General features: G+C 47.9%; 6 protein-coding genes across 6 annotated transcripts; 2 read left to right on the plus strand and 4 right to left on the minus strand.

Annotated features, from left to right (window-relative positions):
• Positions 1–3,447: 3,447 nt before the first annotated feature.
• Positions 3,448–4,503, minus strand: CLUP02_07233 (uncharacterized protein; the record flags this gene model as incomplete). Its single annotated transcript, XM_049286228.1, has 1 exon — positions 3,448–4,503. The coding sequence occupies one exon, from the start codon at positions 4,501–4,503 to the stop codon at positions 3,448–3,450; it is 1,056 nt and encodes a 351-aa protein (XP_049143371.1).
• Positions 4,504–5,243: 740 nt separating this feature from the next.
• Positions 5,244–7,721, minus strand: CLUP02_07234 (uncharacterized protein; the record flags this gene model as incomplete). The annotated part of the gene is made up of 6 exons (XM_049286229.1): positions 5,244–5,812; positions 6,493–6,811; positions 6,879–6,971; positions 7,221–7,313; positions 7,434–7,615; positions 7,667–7,721. The coding sequence occupies 6 exons, from the start codon at positions 7,719–7,721 to the stop codon at positions 5,244–5,246; spliced, it is 1,311 nt and encodes a 436-aa protein (XP_049143372.1).
• Positions 7,722–8,272: 551 nt separating this feature from the next.
• CLUP02_07235 (uncharacterized protein) lies at positions 8,273–8,647 on the minus strand (the record flags this gene model as incomplete). Its single annotated transcript, XM_049286230.1, has 2 exons — positions 8,273–8,290; positions 8,399–8,647. 2 exons carry the CDS (start codon positions 8,645–8,647, stop codon positions 8,273–8,275), a joined length of 267 nt encoding a protein of 88 aa, XP_049143373.1.
• A 712-nt stretch (positions 8,648–9,359) lies between these two features.
• On the minus strand, positions 9,360–9,860 carry CLUP02_07236 (uncharacterized protein; the record flags this gene model as incomplete). The annotated part of the gene is made up of 1 exon (XM_049286231.1): positions 9,360–9,860. A coding segment is annotated over one exon (501 nt), but the record flags the coding sequence as incomplete, so codon positions are not given.
• Positions 9,861–11,846: 1,986 nt separating this feature from the next.
• On the plus strand, positions 11,847–12,493 carry CLUP02_07237 (uncharacterized protein; the record flags this gene model as incomplete). The annotated part of the gene is made up of 3 exons (XM_049286232.1): positions 11,847–11,872; positions 11,904–12,298; positions 12,360–12,493. Coding segments are annotated over 3 exons (555 nt in total), but the record flags the coding sequence as incomplete, so codon positions are not given.
• A 244-nt stretch (positions 12,494–12,737) lies between these two features.
• CLUP02_07238 (potassium/sodium efflux P-type ATPase) lies at positions 12,738–16,348 on the plus strand (the record flags this gene model as incomplete). The annotated part of the gene is made up of 3 exons (XM_049286233.1): positions 12,738–13,141; positions 13,259–13,867; positions 13,924–16,348. 3 exons carry the CDS (start codon positions 12,738–12,740, stop codon positions 16,346–16,348), a joined length of 3,438 nt encoding a protein of 1,145 aa, XP_049143376.1.
• Positions 16,349–17,900: the final 1,552 nt, after the last annotated feature.

Below are 17,900 nucleotides of genomic sequence, written 5' to 3' on the forward strand. Positions count from 1 at the left end.
ATAAGCTTAACTTTAACTAAGAAATCGTTATCGATATTTTCTACTTAAATAGTCGGCTAGTACTATATATAATCGACGTAGCTATATCTTTCTAAATAAGGTAATTCCTCTAGGATCTATAAGTAAAAATAGTATAAGTAGCCCTACGAAAAAGTTAGATCGATATATACTAAGGACCGCTAGATAGTATTAGAACTAACGCTAGTATTAGCTTTAAGTTAGTAAAATTTAGAGATAATACGACGGCTTACGGTATATAGCTAAAAGTCGTACTTATTAAAACGTACTATAGTATTAAAAAAGTAGAGAGGGCATACTAGTAATTAAAAAGGGCGTTTAGAATTATTAAAGAAGAAAATCCGGATTTCATTAATAACGAATGCCTCTAAATAGTACTTAAATACTATAACGATACTATAGGGCCTAACGGACTTATATTAACGCTATTAGTATTTAGAGTATATTTAAAAACGACCTTAGCCTTACTACCGTCGCTAGGCATAAGCTAATAAGCCTAAGTAATTAAAAAAATAATATAAGCACTGCGCGAGGTAAGTATAAAAATATAAATTAACGAGGTAATTATTATACGTAATAGGCCCGACATAGGGGATAATCTAAATATACTACTAAATTTAGATATATAAGTATAGCGCGAAATTACCTAATAATAAGCTAGGCTATATAAGTTAATTTCCGTTAACGAGCGCTCTTATATAGTTACGAGAGATCGTAACTAGCTACTCGAAATATTAATTACGGTAGTTAGACCGTACTATATAGATCCTAATAAAGTAGTTTCTAACCTATAAGAAAAAAAAGAGCTAGGGGAAACTATATAACCCGCGGTAGAGGCATAAGAAATTATCCTTAACGAAATCGTCGTAGTAATATTAATAGATAACGAGGAAGAGGATATTACTAAAAGGGTACTAATACTACTAGCGAGACGTTATAAAAGACTATAATAGTAAGCCCTAACGCGGTAATTTATTACTAGCGACGAGGTAATTAATACTTTTTATATAATAAAAGAGAAAGCCGATTTCGAGCTAGCGGTTAAACTACGTAAAGAAGGCGTAATTATAACTACTAAAAAGCCGTATAAGGGATTAGATCTTATTAAAATAAACACTCTTCGTAATCGAGGGGTCTATCGATTTATCTTATACGACCTAAAAAAATAAATAAACCTCCGTATATTTAAATTATAAATAGTTTATAAGATTAAAAAGAAAGGAATACCCTAGCCGTATAAGAAGTTTAGATACGTAATTTAGAGGTACGGTAACGTTAAAAAAGCGACGCTACTTATATAATCGCCTATTATATAGCGCTATAACTAACGATTAATAATAGTACTAATAGTATCGCTATAAAAAAAGGGATACGAGATTTAGAGCCGTAATATTACTTAGGCCTATACTTAATCGGCCACAGGGCTTATAAGGAAAATCCTAGCCTATTTACCGAAGGAAATAGCTAGTAAGTACTTAGAAGGCACGATTATTAAAGTACTTAAGCTACTATATAGGCTCGTAGAATCGGGCACTTATTAGTAGGCTACTTACTACGATTTTTATATTAATTAACTATTAATAGTTACCTCTATATATAACCTATACTTACTAATCGTAGAGTATAAAAGTAACTAATTTAGGATCGTTAGAATATAGACCGACGATATATTAGGCCTATTTAATATTAACTTTATAAAAAAGGAGGATAAGGAGCTTTAAAAAGCGGGCTTCGTAGTAAAGCTAAAAAAGGTCCTTATAATAAATACCCCCCTAGTATTTAACGGCGGGATTTTTATAATTAAAAAGGAAACTATCGTTTTTTAATAAAAGGGGTAGGGCGAGAAGATTAACTTTATTAATCTAAATATAACTAACGTTAAAAAGTAATATAAGGCTAAGCTCGCGCGAGGGGTATATATTATAAGTATTTATTAACTTAAGGCGACTTTTAATTATACTAGGGTAGTATAAGCTATAGATCTAATTAAATAAGATATCGAGGTACTTAATAAGCGGCTTAAGTAGTAATAAACGAATCTTAATCGAGGTCTCGTTTATTACCTAATCGACCTTACGATTAGTAAGCTCTACGTTTTTATTAATAAGTTATTTACGAATAATAACGACCTTACTTCGTAATTAGGGTATATTATTATCCTAGCTAACGAGAGTATAGGTAAGAGCGAATTTATTATATATAGTAATATAATCTATTACTCGTTAACTAAAAGTAAGCGGGTAACGAGAAGTATATTAGTATCGGAGGTTTATAATATAATTAACGGTATTAACCTCTCTTATATGATTTTAACGACGCTAAAAAAGATTACTAATCGAATTAGCTTTTTACCTATTTTAATGGTTATTTATATAAATTCCTACTCGCTATATAAATACCTCGTTAAATTAGGAACGATAAAGGAAAAGAGGCTTATAATCGATATTATAACCCTTAGGTAATCGTACGAAAGGCGCGAGATACTTAAGATCTATTAAATTAATAATAAAAATAACCTCGTAAACGCTTTTATAAAAGTAGTACTAAATAAGGGATTAGAATAATTCGTAAGTAGTAGAAAAGTTATTATACGAATAGAGGGATAAGTAATACGAAAAAAGTAGAGAAAAGGGGGAAAAGGAGACGACCTAGTAGACGGGCCCGAGGTCGAATTATACTTTTAACCGTAGTAATTAAATTAATAAAAAAAAGAGAAAGTTAGTATTAGATTAAAAGTCTAATTTAACCGCGGTATATAGCTAACTACGTAGGGGCTAATTAAGGGCCCTATTTATAATTATTATAGCTAGCTTAACCTACGGTTAGAACCTCCTTTTTATACTTACGACGCAGATATTTATATAGTTTAATTAATCTCTTCGTTAACTACGGTTCGAACTAACTACCCTATAATAGGGATACTAACAGATTCTGTTACACAGACACGCGGAGAGAAGTGTCTCCCGAAGCATGCAAGAAGCATGATATCAAGAACGACGCTATATCGATAGAATGTTAGAACGTTAATTGTGTACTATGTCAAGCATAGAACACAATGCGGCGGGGTTGCTCCGGAGCACTGGCGGAGGAACGGCGGACACGCAGTGGAGGAAAGTGGGTACCCTATCCGCAGGCCGGGAAGAGGATCTGAAGTTTTAAGTGATAAAGCAAGTTATATATTCTAAAGAGTCGAATGCTCTGATCTTTGTTTATACGTAAATATGCACCACCCTTTCTCAGCTCTTCATGACCATCATGGATGGGAATCAGTGCTTATACTTTCAAGCTTCCAATATCTTCTGCTACTCTCCTTTCGTGGTTTCTTTCTACATCTAGAATATCCACTTTGCTGGCTCACTCGTTTCAAGAGATGTCTTTCACAGCCGACTTGGAATCTTCGCAGGAAAGTAATCTTCGCTAGCCTTACGATCATCGAAGGGGATGCTTCAACACGAGCTTGCCAAAAGTTCCTTGCTTGGACACCGTCTCCATCTCTTCCAGCGCCTTTTCTCCCGTACCCTCGAACACACGCACGACAGGAAGCTCGAATCCCTTTCCGTAACTCTTGACTACCCAGTCGAGAGCAGCCCACATGTTGGAGGCCTTTCCAGGTTCTGCGGGGATGACATGGCGACCACCGGCAACCTCGAAGACAATATCGTAGTCTCGGGATCCGAGGACTGATTCGCTTGGCGGACGCTGCGCACCCGTTGCATTGACCCAAGAAAATTGAGTATCGGCATTGATGTTGGTAAGCGCACCGAGCAGCAGCTGACTTGATTCGAGCGACCCCGCGGTCTCGAATCCCCATACCCAAGAGTGGCCTGTTTTGATGACCGCTTGTCTGACCTTGTCTGAGACATCGGCATCCTTGTAGTCGAAGCATTCGGTTGCACCGAGTCCTCGGAGAAGATCATGACGGGGGAGAGATGCCGTAGTGATGATGTTGGTAACCCCGCTAGCTCGGGCCAGCTGGATGGCGGACAGGCCGACGGCCGTTCCTCCACCCCATACAACCAGCGTGCCCTCAACAACATCAGTACTGGATCCTGGGAGAGGAAGTTTGAAGTTGTTGTACAATGCGTCGCTGGCGGTGTGGCTGACGGTGGTTATGGCTGCAGCGTCGGGGCGGGGCATGTTCTCAGGGACTCTGAAAAGGCCAAGTTTCGGCGTGGAGATGCGCGGCTTATGAGCGCCGTACTCTTTGGAGCATTCTCCATGGACAACACTCTGACCGGCCACGATGTCGCCGACTTTGAACCCAGAGTCGACGAGCGCGGGGCAGTCTAGGACCTTGCCGCAGAAGTCCGTTCCCGGGACAGAGTTGCGGAAGTTGGTGAAGTGTACTATCTTGAGATCCGCAGGGTTGACTCCCGAGTAGACGACATCAATGAGAATCTCGTCGTCTCGTGCTGTGACTGGAGGGAGGTCATGTCGAGTAACGACTTGTCCATCACTTCCGACGAAAAGAGCAGCACCTGTCATGGTTAAAAGTGAGTGTAAGGCGCAAAATATCAATGGAAACGCGAAATGATTGTTTGGTAAAACATTCAACGTACTAAAAACTCTCGCGCAAGTGTTATTTATCTAATCTTCAAAGGTGCAGGTGAAGATACTTAGTTTCAGCAACAGGATTGCTCAAAGTCCGCCAAGTCCGCCTCTCGGCAGTCATGCTACATGCAGTGTCACAATTGCGTTCAGCTGTGACTGCCACAGCCACATTTTGGCTTCACTGAGAGGGACTTCAGTTGAAAGTCCGCAAAACCTGTCGGACTTTGTCAAATGCTACGGACTTGAATCTGAGCTATGGAGCTACGATGTCTATGTTTACAACCTACACAGGTATGACCTTGTGACACGGAGAGGTTTCTGCAAATAGAATTCTAAGCCCAGAGAGCGACTGAGAGAAGCAGCAATCTCTCAATAATGTTTCAATACATGATGCATTCATTGATATCTACCTATCAATAACTGAGTAGTCATCGAAATATTACTTGCGACAGGGTTGGTGCAAGTTGATGGTGGCTGATTTAGCATAGGTACCTTTCGCGGGGACCGCATCGAACATGGGATTAATGGCTGGTGGAAAAGCCTCGTGTAGTCGCCAACATCTTGACCGGTGCCGACTGACGCGCATCCCTCCGGACGACCATATCTAGACTTTGATATCCATCCTCTCAGATGCCACCAATCTCGTTCAGAAGCGGTTCGTCGAAGAGGGTCTATCAGCCGTGGAGCGGAGGTTGATCTTCCGGAATGTCATCTCCAATTCCATTATTCTCATTCCACTCATCGGGAGCCTCAAACGTCTCATCCGAGATCCAGTTTCTCGAATGAGGAGGTCGAATAGGTTGACGATCATTAGGCAACCAGTACGCCTTGCGATAGCCATTGAGCAAGTTCATGCCCTCCTCCTTGACATCGCTCCACTCGCACATGTCCCAGTGCCAGACGGCGAGGTCGATCCACTGGATGCTGTTATCGCACTGGTGCTTCTTGCAATCGTCCAAAGCTTTGCCGAAGCTGATCCAGTCCGGCGTGTGTGCGGCGGTTTTCGCGCACCATTCGCCGGCGAGCTTTGGGAGCGTGGCGCCTTTGATGCGCCATTGTGTTTCTCCAATGCAGTATTGGATGCAAGTGGGGAGTCTGTCGATTCTGACGTGGCGTGCGCTGGTACGTTTGGGGGGTTTGGCGAAGACTGCCATGGGGGCGAGAAGAATGGCGAGGGTAATTGGCAGCTTCATGGTTGCAGTTGCGTGGGTGTATGTAGTTGTGTATGTGTATGAGTGGATGACTGTGAGTAGGATCTGTGAATGCGTTAGCTGTACGTCTGGCAGGGTGGTACGAAACATATGTACCTTGTCTAATGTGGTGCGATGGATGAAATCCACGATCAGTATGGTATGCGAGAGATGAGAAAGAAATGAAGCTTTGGCAGGAAGAGAGCTCCAATGTTATACCAATGCTCAGATTATCTCCGGTAGCATGGGAAGGAAGTTCAAGGAAGCAGAGTAATTAGGTTGAAGATTTCAGGGAGTGGGCACGCTGGACATCGTAAATTCGAAGGCGTTGCGTTTCGGAGATACCCTGAGTGGGGGACCATACCTGACAATGGTTTGATTAGAAGCTTGGGTTCTTTGATAAGCATTCTTCAGTAGATATCAAGGTGTCTACCTCGCGGACTAAGGTAAGTAGATATAGCATTTACGTGCAGGAAAATAGGAAACGGGGTGGTAAAGAGCTATCAACAGCTGTCATATTGATGAATGCGGCAGTAATTGAGTCCTTGTATCAATGGCGCTCCTGGATAGACTGGCGTGAATTCTGTTGAACGCGTAATATGTTCATATTATCAAACTTCCCGTAACCGCTGTGTCGGAGAGTAGAGCAGAATACAGGCTGTTGGTGACATGGAAAATCAAGCCTCCAACGGCACTGGACCTTATTTCCCTGCACAAGCCTCAAAACACACACCCTTGAACGTTTTGTGGCTCTTGTCATCAGTAGCCACCGCCGAGCAACAAGTCTTGTCTCTTCTCGCACACTTCTTCCCCTTGCTATTCTGGCAATCATTATCAGAATTGCACATGTCCTGACAAAACTGCCCATCGAACGCGCCGCAAAACGGATCGCCTTCAACAGACTCCATGCAGTCGCACAATTCGTCTTCGCCAGCACCGCAGCCTGATCCGCTGACGATGGGGTCTTGACAGCTTTCGAGAAGGGAAACGCCTGCTTTGCAGGTGTGTGGTTCGAGGCAGTGGCCTGAGTGGCAGTTGAAGGTTTCAGGGCACTATTGTCGTAGTCAGTCGAACCGTCTTGTACAATGGAAAATGGACCGTGTTGGGGAAGAGCCTCACCTTGTTTCCGCATTTGCTGCAGTTCACGGGATCGCTCTGAAATGTGTCGTTGGGCAGGCACTCGGAGTTGCAGCACGTCGTGCCCTTGCCGCACTAGTAAAGTCCAATTAGCCTTCGATACTAAACCGTGATACTTGCATCTACAAGATGGGCTGGGCTTTATGTCGAGGGTGACTTGCCTTGGTACCGCACTTTCCGCAATTTTTGCCATCACTCTGCAACTGTATCGTGCTCGTACACTTGGAATCGCAGCAAACTTGACCTTCGTCACACTGGAGAAAATGAGTAAATGATTGGGAACGTCGATTTTAGAGGAGAAGATGCAGCGGAATATCCACGTACCCTGACGCCGCATTTGCCACAATTGTTGACATCGGCCTGAAAGTTGTTCTCGGGGACGCACTTCGAAGTACAGCAGCTTTCCTTTTCGCCGCACTTTAGTGTTCAACATGTCAGTCCAAATACCGCATATCTGACTACAAGGTAGAAAGGATGTATGCAAGTTATGTAGACAATAACACCTACCTTGTTCCCACACTTCCCACAATTATTGACGTCAGTGGACGTATCGACACACTCGGCCGTCTCCCGAGTCTTGCAAAACATCTTGGGCTTCTCGCATGTCTGGCAGAGCGTATCACAGTTCGGGAAGACGAGTTTGAGCGGTAGACAGAGTACTGAGCAAAGGGCAGGAAGCTCGTCGGTGGATATGGTGTCTTGAGAGAGCTCTTGAGCATCTGGAAAGTGTATCAGTTTTTGTCCAATTGAGGATATTGCGCAGGACTTACAGCTCACCGTCCTGGCGATGAGAAGACAGAGTGCTGTGGATTTGGGGATTCTCATTTTCACTGCTGCAAGCTGGCGACCTGGCAGTATCTTCACTATCCTGGCCCTTTCTAGTGAGGGAAGGTACGTACGTATCGGTCAATGGCATTGGAGACTGGTTGAATAATACATCTGCACACCTTATATAACCGACATACTTGCGCAACTCTTAGCGTTCTGACCGACTTTTCCTTTGTGGCGTCAGGTATTACACCGTGAAACAGATTCGTAAGTGCAATGTTGACCATGAAATAAGTTGCACCGTACTCTGGAAACCATCTACCTTGAGCAACGCATCCGGAAGGCGCAACTAAGCTCTGTTGCGATGCTTTACTGGGCAAGCGACAAATGTCTCGACGCTCGTCGAACCAGGAGTTTCAATAATGATCGATGGCCAATAGAGACGAGTTGTCTCAGTCAACAAGTATCACATGATCTGGCCAATAGTCTCAGATAATGTTACTCAATCAATAATCTGGGGTGATTCTCGGCTTGGACGGTTAAACCAAAGCCAATGGCTTACAAGCTTCAAACCCCATCGGGAATCTTGCAATATAACAAGACCTACATCAAAGACTTGTTGACAGATAAGGTGTGGCAACGCAATGGAACCAAGCATGTAGATCTATAACTCAATCTGTTTTCTCTCTTGCTGGAATTCAGCTGATCGCCTAATCTTGGCAAAGCCGTTTTACAACCTTTTGATCTGGCCGTTGGTCAGCTTCGCCAAGGCCAAGAATATCCCAAGAGCACCAAGCCTTGGATAAAGTCACAGGTGGAGAGGAGGGCGTCGGCGCAGCAAAGGACCCCTCAAAGCAGCTCCGGTCTGGTCCTTTGAGAGATCCTTCATCTTCTGATCGAGTTGCGACTCGGTGGGTACTCGTCTCTGCTGCTTTATGTATGATGACGGCGCTGCGGCCAAGCGTCAAAGGCAAGGTATACATTCTGCATGCCTCCAACCCCGCAGGACCGGCAGACAGATGCTTGGGAATGGGGTTAATTCCATCATCCAAGACGTGGGTACATGCACAGTGCCGTAATACAAGCTCATGGGAGGTGGGAGGATAAGCAAAGGTCAAGCTTCGCGTGGACCATTCCGGGAACGAGGAAAGGGTAAGACGGGCAAAACGGATAGCTAGAGGCTTAGGTCGTGACTGCAGTACCGACTATCATCGCAAGCGAGTTGCTGCTGTAGTGACCACCCTCAGAGTGTGTTTGTGATGGGCGAGCATGCTGCCACCCACCGGCTAGGTGTCTCATCCCAGCTATGTTGCTACAAACGTGCGAGCAACGTGTTGTTTTCTCCAAGAGAAAAGTGACTTGCGCTAATAGCGCCGTAGGGGAAAACCGACAATTAGAGTCTAACATAGGCCGTTCCGAGGGGTTGGTTCGGGACGATGGCCGGTGGCGCGAGGTGACGGCATGGAGAGTGTCAGTGAGCATGATTTGGATTCTTTACGAAGCTATACACGAACCCGATCTGTGGTTTCGACAACACCAGGGACCACGGCGACGGCTTGGCGAAATAGTTTCGTTGCCAAGAACATGCGAGGAAGAACTAGTGGTGTTCTGGCCTGAGCGAGCGTGGAACGAGAGAACCGAGGGGCTCAAAGGGGGGGGGGGGGCGGAAGGGCGCTCCGGGTTGAACCTCCTACGTCACTTGGCCCGGTCCACACCATCTTGCGCGGTCGCGAGAAGCCAAGCGCTTGGCGACTCCACCGAGAAGATTGTGACCGTGTCAGACCACACAATGTTGCACTTGGTGGACAAGAATGACAAGAATTGGAGACTTGAGCTCGGCGTTGGCGAGGACGTCGGTTTGAAGCAGTTTGGATGAGGAAGGGGGAGTACACTAGCCGCCGGGAGCGATAATTCGATCTCGGATGCCTCGTGCGCATATACGGGCGCCGAGCGCGGGGTGATGGGCGATAGACAGCACAGATGAGGAAAACCGATAGAAGGGATCAGCATTGCGCTTGGATCGTCGACGCAACCCCTCCATGTGTGCGATGTAATGTCTCTCGTCCCCTCGTTCTGGTCTGTGTGTGATGGGTGGTTTGGTAGTGCGAGCTGCGATCCTGTGTCCTCGGGTTGCGGGCTGCAGGCTTCGGGGCCGTGAGTGGTCAATTGACGGCGATGTGGGATGATGGGGTCTAGAATGCCTGGGCCCAGCTTCGGTCATCCCACGTCGGAGCTGATCCAACGTCGTTGAGTCGTAGGACAAGAACCGCCAAGGGCCGCCAAGTAGAGCCGGCGCAAACGGAGTCGCAATGGTGGGTAGCTAGGTCCTGACTGTAGTCATGCCATGGTAGGTATATGATACGCGCGAAGCATGGACAAGAGGCCGTAGGTAGAATAGTTGTCGCCTTGCCAGTTGATCAGGATGGGTCTATTTCTAGAGGATTCGGTATTGATGGTATGTAGGCTGGGCACGACTGCCAGAAACCCACATTCCAGCGTGAGTGAATGGTTGTACGGATAGCGGTTGCAGAAATGGCAGGATGGCTATTGCATTCCTCGCTTGCAGTCGGAATAGACTTGCTTTTTTCGTTTGCCCATGCCCGGGGCGGCACGGCGACGTTCGCCGGCAATCGTTGTCCGGAGGCTGGAGAGGTTTCCTACATCGCCCGCGCCGGCGGCTCGCCATCGAACCCCGGTCCACCTTGAAGGTCCTTCCGTCCAAGTCTGCCTAGCCAGACCTTTTGATACGCAAGCTGGTGTTAGATGGCGTGAAAGATAGTGTACGACCGACGGCGCGGACGAACTGGTGTGGTAAAGGTCGAATTCTTGGCAGCGGACGGAGTTGGGCGAAAAGTAATTGAAAGTGGCGTGCCATCCGGTGTCGCCATCTCGCTCCGCCCGGCGGAACGCGAAGTCAGCGTCGGGCTCCGGCTTTCTTCGGGTTCGGTGATGGATTCGACGACGTGTTGGGTTGCAAGCATCTTCCATACGAAGAAGACTGATCAGCTGACGCGTAGGGAGGGTACACGTGATATCAAAGCTTGCGAAGAGTCAGAGCAGAGCCTCTCTCAGCCTTAGCACTCGGAGATATACGATGACTGGGTTTGGCATGTCGTTCCGGGGTGCAAGTAGGAGTTCGGCATCTGAGAGAGGCGGCGTTGTTGAAAGGATCACGTTGTTTCGGGATCTTTTTTTTGTTGAGGTGAAGCCGGGAGTTGTTCCATTTGGGTGTACCTCCCCATTCGTATCCAGGCAAGTACCTACCTATGCGTGGCCGGGAAGGTGCAACGCAAACGGCCAAACAAAAACATGACACAGCAGCGTATAGGCGTCCAGTCCCAGCGGCTCTCAGGCTCTCAGGGCAGCCAAGGCGCCATGATTCGCCCCCTTGCAACCAACTTACGGCGGATAGTCGCGGCGAGTCCGCTGAGGTGCGTAAGTACCAAGGCTGTGCATCTTGGCTGGCAAGATACCTCCACCCGCTGTAACCAGGTGCTGTGGTATCTGGACCAGCTGGAGGCAAAAGCCAAGAGAGAAGGAATCCAGTGGCCAAGAGATGACAGGCCAATCACACAACATGCTCGTGCAAAAGACCCATATAAAATGTGAAAATGTCTGTGCGTCTGGTTCGAGCATGTCCAGTAGCACGTGATGCATGCCCCCATGGCGCAGTTGAGACTGTCCATTGGTTTATCGCATCAAATAACTTTATCCGCCGAGAGGCGACCAATGGCGTCACTGACATGAAATGGGCTCGTTCCATTCCATTGCCTTCGCAGCGAGAAAAGCTGCAGAGTCACACTCAATTTTTGAATATGTGTGCACGCTAAAAACTTTCTATCCGTTTGCAGCTGCAATGGTCCGTTCGTTTTATAGTCATGTTTCTGCTGTTTTGCATGGAGGCTCCAATGGCAGAACACCGTCCTCCTGCTACTGCAGCTCACGATCTGTTGGCCGCTTGACACAACTGGCCCATGTGAGCAAGCAAATACCATACCTCCAGTCTCTCAGGATGAAGTTCCATTCTTTCGATACGATGTCATAGAGAAACAACCTAACCTGCAACCTGCCTTGATATATCAATGAGTAAGGCAAGAGAGTAAATAAGGTAAACACTCACAATTGCGTACCCCCGGGCCTCCCTCCGGCCCTTCTCTCCAGAGTTCCTTCCTTCTCCAGCGCCCCCTGCTCTTTCCCTACCTTAATCCATGCCCCACCACCGGACCCCACTCCCTCTGGGTGCCCCACTTCCGTCCACGCCGCTTCCTTCCGCCAAGAGCTCCGCCAAGGTCATCGTCACCCGAGGACCACCACCCAACCGGACCGTCTTTGCTCTCAGTCTCTCTTTTTTCTCTGCCTTTTCCAATTCCAAACCAAACTTCTCAGGAAACTGGAACGGTCTCCAAAAGCCAAGAAGCTCACCACCCGCCAAGTTCAGCCAAGTCAAGCTTCCATGTCTACCGCCTTGGTACAACCACCAACGCCCAATCACACACTTTCAGTCGGCACAATGACCGAATGCCTTTTTTTCTTTTGCAAGCTCTCGTGCCAATGTTCCCTTCACGACAACGCCCCTCTACGAAGGGGGAAGGGGGGCGTGTTATCATATGCCCAGACCTTGGCATCTTTCCCAGCTTTTTCTTTCTCTTTCTTTCACTTCCCCAGTCTGACGCTGATAACCTTGTGGGTTACGAGGCACAAGCTTCCAAACTTTTCGAAACCCTGCGCATTTCCAAGTCTACCAGTCTCCCGGCTGTCAGTCTATAAAGGTAGCCTTGTCCCCCCCTCAACCTTTGTCATCTCAAACTCTAGATCTGTCGGTCAGATAGCTTTCCCTCTCCTTCCTTCCAACCACACAACGGAAGAAGAAGCTTTTCCAAGGTTACCAAGCCAACCATCAACCATCCTCTCTGACCTCATCCGCGAGTGAGAGGCATCATCACTACAACCGCCTATCTCCAGCCTCGATTTGGCAAGTTCTACAGCTGATTCAAGCTTCTCTCCACCTACCACCCCGATCGTGAATGGAAACATCCTACATCGCATCAACGTCGCCAGCTCAGACACGACACAATGTCTGGTGACTACCCAAAACACCCCTTCTTGCTGACGGTCCAAGAGACCGCGCAGGCGCTCGGAGTTGACCCCGACAAGGGATTGTCTTCGCAGCAAGTCCAGCAGGCTTCGGACAAGTACCCTCCCAATGAGTTCGAAGTTGGCGAGTCGGTGCCATGGTACACAATTCTTAGCAAGCAGTTGTTCAATGCCATGGTGCTCGTTCTCGTCTTCGCCATGATTCTGAGTTTCGCCATCAACGACTACATCGAGGGCGGCGTTCTTGCCTTCGTCATTGTCGCCAACGTCACCATTGGTTTCTGGCAGGAATACCGCGCCGAGAAGCAGATGGATGCTCTCCGCACTCTTTCTGCCCCCTCTGCCAACGTTCTCCGCGACGGAAAGACCAAAGTTATTCCCAAGTAAGTATGCACAATGCGTCAACACGCGGTCCCCCCCGCTTCCTCTCATCTTGGCTCTCTTGGCTCTTAGCCGTCTTGCTTGTTTTCCCTTGGCAAACATGCTAACCGTTGCAACAGCGCTGAAGTCGTCCCTGGTGACATCATCCTTCTCAAGATGGGTGATACAGTGCCTGCCGACATGCGCATGTTCGAGGCTATGAACCTGTCTTGCGATGAGCAGTCTCTTACCGGTGAAGCTCAACCCGTCGATAAGACCACCGAAGCCAACATCATGGTCCCTGGCTCTGAGAAGAAAGCCACGGAAGAGGGCGAAGTCGGTATCGGTGACCGCCTCAACATCGCATACGCCACAACAATCGTTCGCAAGGGCCGTGGTCGCGGTATCGTGGTTGCTACTGGCATGCAGACCGAGGTCGGCAAGATCGCTGCATCTACCCAAAAGAAGACGCGCAAGCCCGGTCGCTCCATGAACTACAAGAAGTACGGCAAACGTCAGCCCGTTGTTGGTCTCTCGAGACGTGTCTACGATGCTGTTGGCAAGTTCTTGGGTCTCACTGAGGGTACCCCTCTGCAGAAGAAGCTGGCCGCTCTGGCCTACCTTCTTTTCGGTTGTGCCATCATCCTGGCCATCATTGTCTTCGCTGCTCACAAGTTTGATGTTACTGGCGAAGTCATCATCTATGCCGTTTCTCTCGGTATTGCCATCATCCCGGAATCTCTCGTCGCGTAAGTCCTAAGTACTTCTTTGCCAATCAAAGTTACCACTAACAGTAGCCTAACAGTGTCCTTACTATCACAATGGTTGTCGCCGTGACGGTCATGCGAAAGTCTAACGTCGTCGTCCGAGACCTTTCTGCCCTCGAGGCCCTTGGTGGTGTTACCAACATCTGCTCCGATAAGACTGGAACCCTTACACAGGGTGCTATGATTGTCCGCAAGGCTTGGCTTCCCTTCTCCCACACCTACACTGTCCGAGACTCGCAAAGCCCCAACGACCCGACCAAGGGTCGCGTCACCCACTCGGAGTCAAAGGAGCCGGAGAAGGTCGTCGATGAGGCCCCCAAGCGCGACTACGATCAGGAGCGATCTGCCGCTGTTCTCAAGTTCGATGTCCCCGAGGAGAAGCTTCAGAACAAGCAGCCTGCGAAGGCGCCTGAGGCTGAGAATGAGGCCGAGATGACCCCGCGCCTCAAGGCTTTCCTCCTGTCTTCCGCTCTCTGCAACCTGGCCACTGTCCGATACGATGAGGAAGAAGCCAAGTGGCAAACTACGGGCGAGCCCACAGAGATTGCTCTTCAAATCTTTTCACACCGCTTCAAGCTCGGAAAGAAGTCCCTCGAGGGCCTGGGCTGGAAACAACTTGCTGAATTCCCCTTTGACAGTTCCATCAAGCGTATGTCTGTCATCTACGACATTCCTGAGAACGACGAGACTGCCGATATCTGGAGCCCCGAGAACAGTTTGGTCTTCACCAAGGGTGCCGTCGAGCGCATCCTGGATCTCTGCACCCACATCGGTTTTGGCGAGGACAGACAGGAGCTCACCGACGCCTTGAAAGAGGACGTTCTCAGCCAGATGAACGAGTTGGCCTCCCAAGGCCAGCGAGTTCTCGCCATCGGCTGCCGCGACTGGAATGGAAAGTTTACCACCAAGCAGGCTGACGTCGCCCAGGAGAAGGAAGATGCTCTGCGTACCGAAGTTGAGCAGGGTCTTACTCTTCTGGGTCTCGCTGGTATCTACGACCCTCCCCGCCGAGAGACTAAGCCGTCCATCGCCGAATGTTCTTCAGCCGGTATCAAGGTCCACATGCTTACAGGCGACCACCCCGAGACAGCCAAGGCTATTGCCAAAGAAGTCGGCATCATCCCCAAGAACCTGGGTGTTCTCCCCGACGAAGTAGCCAAAGCTGTTGTGCAAAAGGCCACGGATTTCGACAAAATGACTGATGCCGAAATTGATGCCATGCCCGAGCTGCCTCTGGTCATTGCACGTTGTGCTCCCGATACCAAGACTCGAATGATCGACGCCCTCCGTCGCCGCAACGCCTTCATGGCCATGACTGGTGATGGTGTCAACGATGCCCCTTCCTTGGCTCGTGCTGATGTCGGCATTGCCATGGGCTCTGGTTCTGATGTTGCCAAGTCGGCCTCCAAGATTGTGCTCACGGACGACAAGTTCAACTCCATCGTTTCCGCCATTCGCCAGGGTCGTCGCATGTTTGACAACATCCAGAAGTTCATTCTCCATCTTCTCAGCTCCAACGTTGGCGAGGTTATTCTTCTGTGCTGCGGTCTTGCTTTCCGCGACGGTGCCGATCTGTCCGTCTTCCCCATTTCTCCTCTTGAGATTCTCTGGATCAACATGGTTACTTCATCCTTCCCCGCCTTCGGTCTGGGTCGTGAGCAGGCTGCTTCCGACGTTATGCGCAAGCCCCCTCAGAATAAGAAGCGCGGTGTCTTTACCAACCAGATCATCATTGACATGATTGTGTATGGTATCATCATGGGCGCCTTGACCCTGGTCACTTTCATCATTGTCGTCTACGGAGCCAACGGCGGAAACCTGGGTTCCGAGTGCAATAAGACCTTCACCGAGGCTTGTAGACCCGTCTTCCGTGCCCGCGCCGCTGTCTTTGCCGAGCTCACCTGGATCATTCTCATTTCTGCCTGGGAGTTCAAGAATCTTCGCCGCTCCATGTTCCGTCTCAACCCCGACAGCAAGAGCAAGTTCCCCTTCTTCAAGGACATTTACGGCAACAAGTTCTTGTTCTGGGCCGTCATCATCGGTGCCCTGTCTGTGTTCCCTGTCATCTACATCCCGACCCTCAACACCACACTTTTCAAGCATATTGGCATCACCTGGGAGTGGGGTATTGTCGTCGGATTCACTCTCCTGTACGTCGTTGGCGTCGAGGCTTGGAAGTTCGTCAAGCGCACCTTCAACCTTCTCGACGACCACCAGGTCGTTCGCGGTGCCTTCAGCCAGGGTGGCGAAGACGAGGGCCGCGACTTCAAGAAGACCATCACCTTCAGTTCTTTCAAGAGTTGGCACTCTTTCGGCCGCAAGGATACTGGCGAGTCGACTGGCCGCCGTAGCCGCTCCCAGCACCGCACCAACACCAACCTCTCGGGCGATACCCACACTGCTGATGCTTCCCCGAGCAACAGCAATGACGAGAAGGCGCGCATGGCGGGCGGTGAGTGCTGAACGGCACGGCCTATTTTATTGTTTTTCTGTGATTTGATTCGCAAAGAGTTAATGATACCACTGTCACGAAGAGGATTTGTCGCATAGCGCAAGATCCATGATTTGACGGCCTAGTCAGAGGAGGATAGCGGCAGGTCGTGTTCCAGATGGAGGATGATTGTTTTGCACCCTTGAGAGGGCTTTTTGTCGGATTGGAAGTCCAATTCGACCGCAGCATACAGCCGACTGCGCAGGGGCCAATTAGGGGCCCTATTTACGATTATCGTAGCCAGCCCAACCTACGGTTAGAACCTCCTTTTTATACCTACGCAGATATTTATATAGTTTAATTAATCTCTTCGTTAACTACGGTTCGAACTAACTACCTTATAATAGGGATACTAATACTAATTAGTAATTAAACTCTACTATTGTAAATCGGTAAGGTATCTCGCTACGCAGAAAAGATAACCTCTTAATGTCACGGCAGTGGGCACCAGGGCCCTGTGGGCCCTGTGGCTTAGCCTTAGGCTGCGAGGCTGAGCTCCTAGTAGTTACGTAACGAGCTGGACCGCTAGGCCCAAAGGGCCAGCCTGCTAGCTTCTACCCACTGTTCTATTTTTTCCCTCTTTACGTTAAGTCTTTAGTTAATTAGGTTAATATAATAGCGTTCCGACCTACTTTAAGTTCCCTTTTATAATACTACTTAACGTTACTTAATTAACTATTCTTTAGAAATAGAACGATAATATCTTAATTAATTAATTACTAGCTACCCCTACTAAGAAAGCGCATAAGAGAGCTAAGTAATAGCTAGTTAAATTAATCGTACGTAAGTAGCGTAATTAATACTCCCTAAATATATACCCCCTTTACTAAACGTAATAATTAGAGGATATAGCTAAGGAGGCTAGGTCTCTTTTTATACTAACGGCTTTTAGTAGAGCTACTACTTCTACGAGTCTTAATAGAGCGTCGTAGGCCTTAATAAAGGCGCTAAGCTCCCGGTTATTAACCTTAAGGTCGCGCTATCTAACTAGCTAATAGAGCGCTTCTTACCCTCTACTACTTAGGCCGATTACTTAGCGTACTTTAGTAACATAGCTAACTAGCTTACCTTACCTATTTATATTCGCAACAATATTCTTTTTAAGAAGAATACTAAGTAGTATATCGACCTCGACCTTATCTAAGAACTATATTTTAAAAACGACGGAAAGACCTTATTTAAATAGATCGAATAGTAGCTAAAAATGCGCATTACTTAGTACTAATTAGAGTAGGTCCTAGCGTCCGCTATTAGCTAGCTAAGTAATAGTACTAAGCGCCTATATATAATAACCTATAAAAACCTCGACTTTACGCGTACTATTACTATAGAGCTCTGTATTACGAAAGAAGCCCTTACCCGAGCCTATACTAATAATATAGCTATAGCTAAAAGGCTAGAGTAATTAAAGAACGGCTCCTAGGCTAGCTCTATTTAAGATACCGCTACCCTTAGTACGCTAAAGTAGCGGTTAGTACGTTTAAAAACGTAAAGTAACTACGAAACTACTTTAGCCTCGTCCTA

The sequence above is a fragment of the Colletotrichum lupini genome, chromosome 4 (genome assembly GCF_023278565.1).
Source record: "Colletotrichum lupini chromosome 4, complete sequence".
Classification (NCBI taxonomy): Eukaryota; Fungi; Ascomycota; class Sordariomycetes; order Glomerellales; family Glomerellaceae; genus Colletotrichum; species Colletotrichum lupini.